We start from the raw sequence: 2,870 nt of genomic DNA on the forward strand, positions 1-2,870 counted from the left end.
ACTATATAATTATATATAATTAACAAAAAAAAAAATTCTCAGATTGATCTTTTACAAAGCTGAAAGTATACCTATCTACCAAGAGACCGCAATTATAATAGAAATAACAAAGAGCCTATAAAGATTAATTATCAATTTAGCTAAACCACTGGCTGATGCCAGACAATTTTACCGCTGAGACAGCCGGACACTAGCAAATAGTGCTTAGGTGAGAATTTCGTGCTAACCACAATATCGGAATGACCAGTGTGTGTCGCTAATTCGTGAAGCTGCACGGACTCGTTGACGGGCGGGACACAATTAGACAACTCGGCGCAGTCGCTTGAGAACGCCAGTAATCGTACGCCATAACCAAACGGCGAACATATCAATCTACCGTCTGCCGAGAAACATAGTTCTTTGATATATCCGGAACCGACATTCGGCTCCTCGATGTAATGCGTCAATCTGGGCGTATTCTGATGAATCTTGTGATTCCTCGGTATCATGTACATGGTTTGTAGATTCTGTCGGTTTTGCAAATTCTGCACCCGAGCTCGATCGCCGATTATCACGACCGTGTGGGAGGAACGAGGAATATTCACGCTCATGCCATTGTTCGATCTAGGAAGCCAGTCCCTTCTCTCGGCGCCGGGGTAAAATTCTCTCTCGCGTTCTCTGCGTAATCTCGCCTCCCTGATCGCTACGAGTGCTTCCCACACGTCACCTGTGCTAACGTGCAGTTCTACGTTACCAGTGGAAAAATTGTCGATCGCGTTACGCCGCCGTAAGTCATTGAGCTGAGAGTGCGGTCTTGAAGATCTATATTCTCGCGTACCCTCTCGATCCACTTCGTTGGCTGATGCCGAATTGTCATTATTGTCGTCCACGTCGTGCCGATCCTCCGATCTATCGTCGTGGTAAATCGTCGCGTTTACTCTCGCATCGGCGGCGGAGCTCGTACTAACCTCGACCGTGTCCAAATTCGTTCTCGCCATATTTCTATCCGAACGAGGATTTCTCGATTGGTGTTGTAGATTTCTGCGCGTCGTCGTCACCTGCCAACCAGTCCTCGATGATGGTCTGACCGACGAGGGCGCGGCGTCTGTGGACACGCGGATAGGTGGATCAAACGAGTTCGATCTCACGTCCGACGCCACATTGTGTACTATATAGGAAGACCTGATTCCCGAACGCGATGGTTGCGACTGTGGAAAATCTACGAACTCGTCCACATTTAAACTTGTCAAACGACCCTCTTCTCCCCCATTGACATGTTCCCCGCTGCTGGATGCTTCGCGTTCTTGTATATCGTGAATGCAAGTCCACTACGGAATGAAACGGAACAAGTTAAGTGAAATTTATATCGGTCAAAAAAAATAGTTTTGATAATCTGACGCACGAATCAATGCGCGAAATCAAACCTCAGATTTTTCTCCGCTGCTAACGTTTCTAGACAAGGCGCACCATCCTTGTGGATGAACTTGTAGACTAGATATTACTTCGGCATCGTCACCTACGGGAAAATCGGTGAGGAACTCGACTCTATTGTGAGGACGGCTGTGAGAAAAAAGGTGCGTGTAACTAGCTGCTACCGGTATGGTAGTTTGTGATAACTGCATTAATCTGTACATATTTGGCTGCAAGAATAATACGATAAAAATAATTTGGGGCCATCATGTTTATAAGGTTATTAAATGCTTTAACAGAGAAGTGATAAGAGCACCTACCTTGAATCCAGCCAAATCCTGACTTAGTGTACTGAGTTTAAGATTGTGTATTATAATGAGATATCCTGAAGTAGTGCATATTAACATTTTGCTAGTATCGGGAGTAAGTCTGGTTCGCATTAGCCCATTTGTATGAAATACGCGAGTGAAGACAAAGCTATTCTCTGTAAAACTGTACAACATACATTGCAAAAAATACATCAATTATAATCGTATCATTTTACAGATATAAAAAAGAAAAAACTATAGATATTAACTGAATAATGTTTACCTGTTAATATCCCAAGTATATATGCTACCATCAAACCCACTGGTCAATAATAGGCTATCATTTGGACTATATTCTATATTTTTGACCCAATTGGAGTGTCCCTGAAGAGTTCTTATCCTTTGCTTTAAGTTTCTGGCATCCCATAAAGCAACTGTGCTATCATCGGAGCAAGTTGCAAACATACGTTGATCCAGGAATCTAATCATATTGACAATGTCACATTTTATACACTGTGTCTTTACCATATACAATTTCCTTCATGCTAATAAAAAACCTAAATAAGAGGCTCTTAGAAATTTTACAAACCTTACGCAATTGACACAGTCATTATGAGCATTATCTATCGCATGTATCAACTTCCTGCATAATGGATCAAACATTAAAATACTTTTCTTTTCACATGCTGCCAGTAAAAGAGACCTGTAATATTGATCAAAAATAAGCGAGACATGCAGAACAATTTATAAGTTTTAACAAACATTGCGTCTGAGGCTTGTTAGGATACACATTGACATTAGAATCACATTACTAACCCATCTGGCGAATATTCCAAATTAAATACACCACCATGTCTCGCGGTGGTCAGATTGTCTCCGTGATCCCACGAAGTGATGGGTTGTATTGAGGAATAAAGAGTCTTGTGAAAATTGTCATTATGGCCAAGTGGAAATTTTACACCCAGTTCGCGTTGTCTTAACCAAAGACTGTTCGGCGTCTGCTTGATCCTTATCTTCGGCATTTCAGCCAGACGTTAATTTTAACCGCATTCAATCGAACGTGTCGAGCGACTTGACTGCGGGTGCAGAAGCAGTGTGGAAGAGTTTCTCTACAAAAATGCTTCCCTTCTTGCGATCTGTCACAAAACGATACCTTTATATATATATATAATA

General features: G+C 42.0%; 1 protein-coding gene across 1 annotated transcript; it reads right to left on the reverse strand.

Moving 5' to 3' along the window:
- Nucleotides 1–6: 6 nt before the first annotated feature.
- Nucleotides 7–2,863, reverse strand: LOC115245868 (DDB1- and CUL4-associated factor 10 homolog). Its single transcript, XM_029824364.1, has 6 exons — nucleotides 2,514–2,863; nucleotides 2,287–2,400; nucleotides 1,981–2,178; nucleotides 1,710–1,881; nucleotides 1,404–1,619; nucleotides 7–1,307 (listed from the first exon to the last, which is right to left on the reverse strand). The coding sequence occupies exons 1-6, from the start codon at nucleotides 2,717–2,719 to the stop codon at nucleotides 141–143; spliced, it is 2,073 nt and encodes a 690-aa protein (XP_029680224.1). The 5' UTR covers nucleotides 2,720–2,863; the 3' UTR covers nucleotides 7–140.
- Between the last annotated feature and the right edge of the window lie 7 nt (nucleotides 2,864–2,870).

Source organism: Formica exsecta, unplaced genomic scaffold, assembly GCF_003651465.1.
Source record: "Formica exsecta isolate Colony F162 unplaced genomic scaffold, ASM365146v1 C16477340, whole genome shotgun sequence".
Classification (NCBI taxonomy): Eukaryota; Metazoa; Arthropoda; class Insecta; order Hymenoptera; family Formicidae; genus Formica; species Formica exsecta.

Coding starts and splice junctions, on each gene's coding strand:
- LOC115245868 (XM_029824364.1), bottom strand. CDS start 2,719: ATGCCGAAGATAAGGATCAAGCAGACGCCGAACAGTCTTTGGTTAAGA. Junction 2,401..2,513: donor TTGGAATATTCGCCAGATGG/GTTAGTAATGTG, acceptor TCAATATTACAG/GTCTCTTTTACTGGCAGCAT. Junction 1,308..1,403: donor GCAGCGGAGAAAAATCTGAG/GTTTGATTTCGC, acceptor TTCATTCCGTAG/TGGACTTGCATTCACGATAT.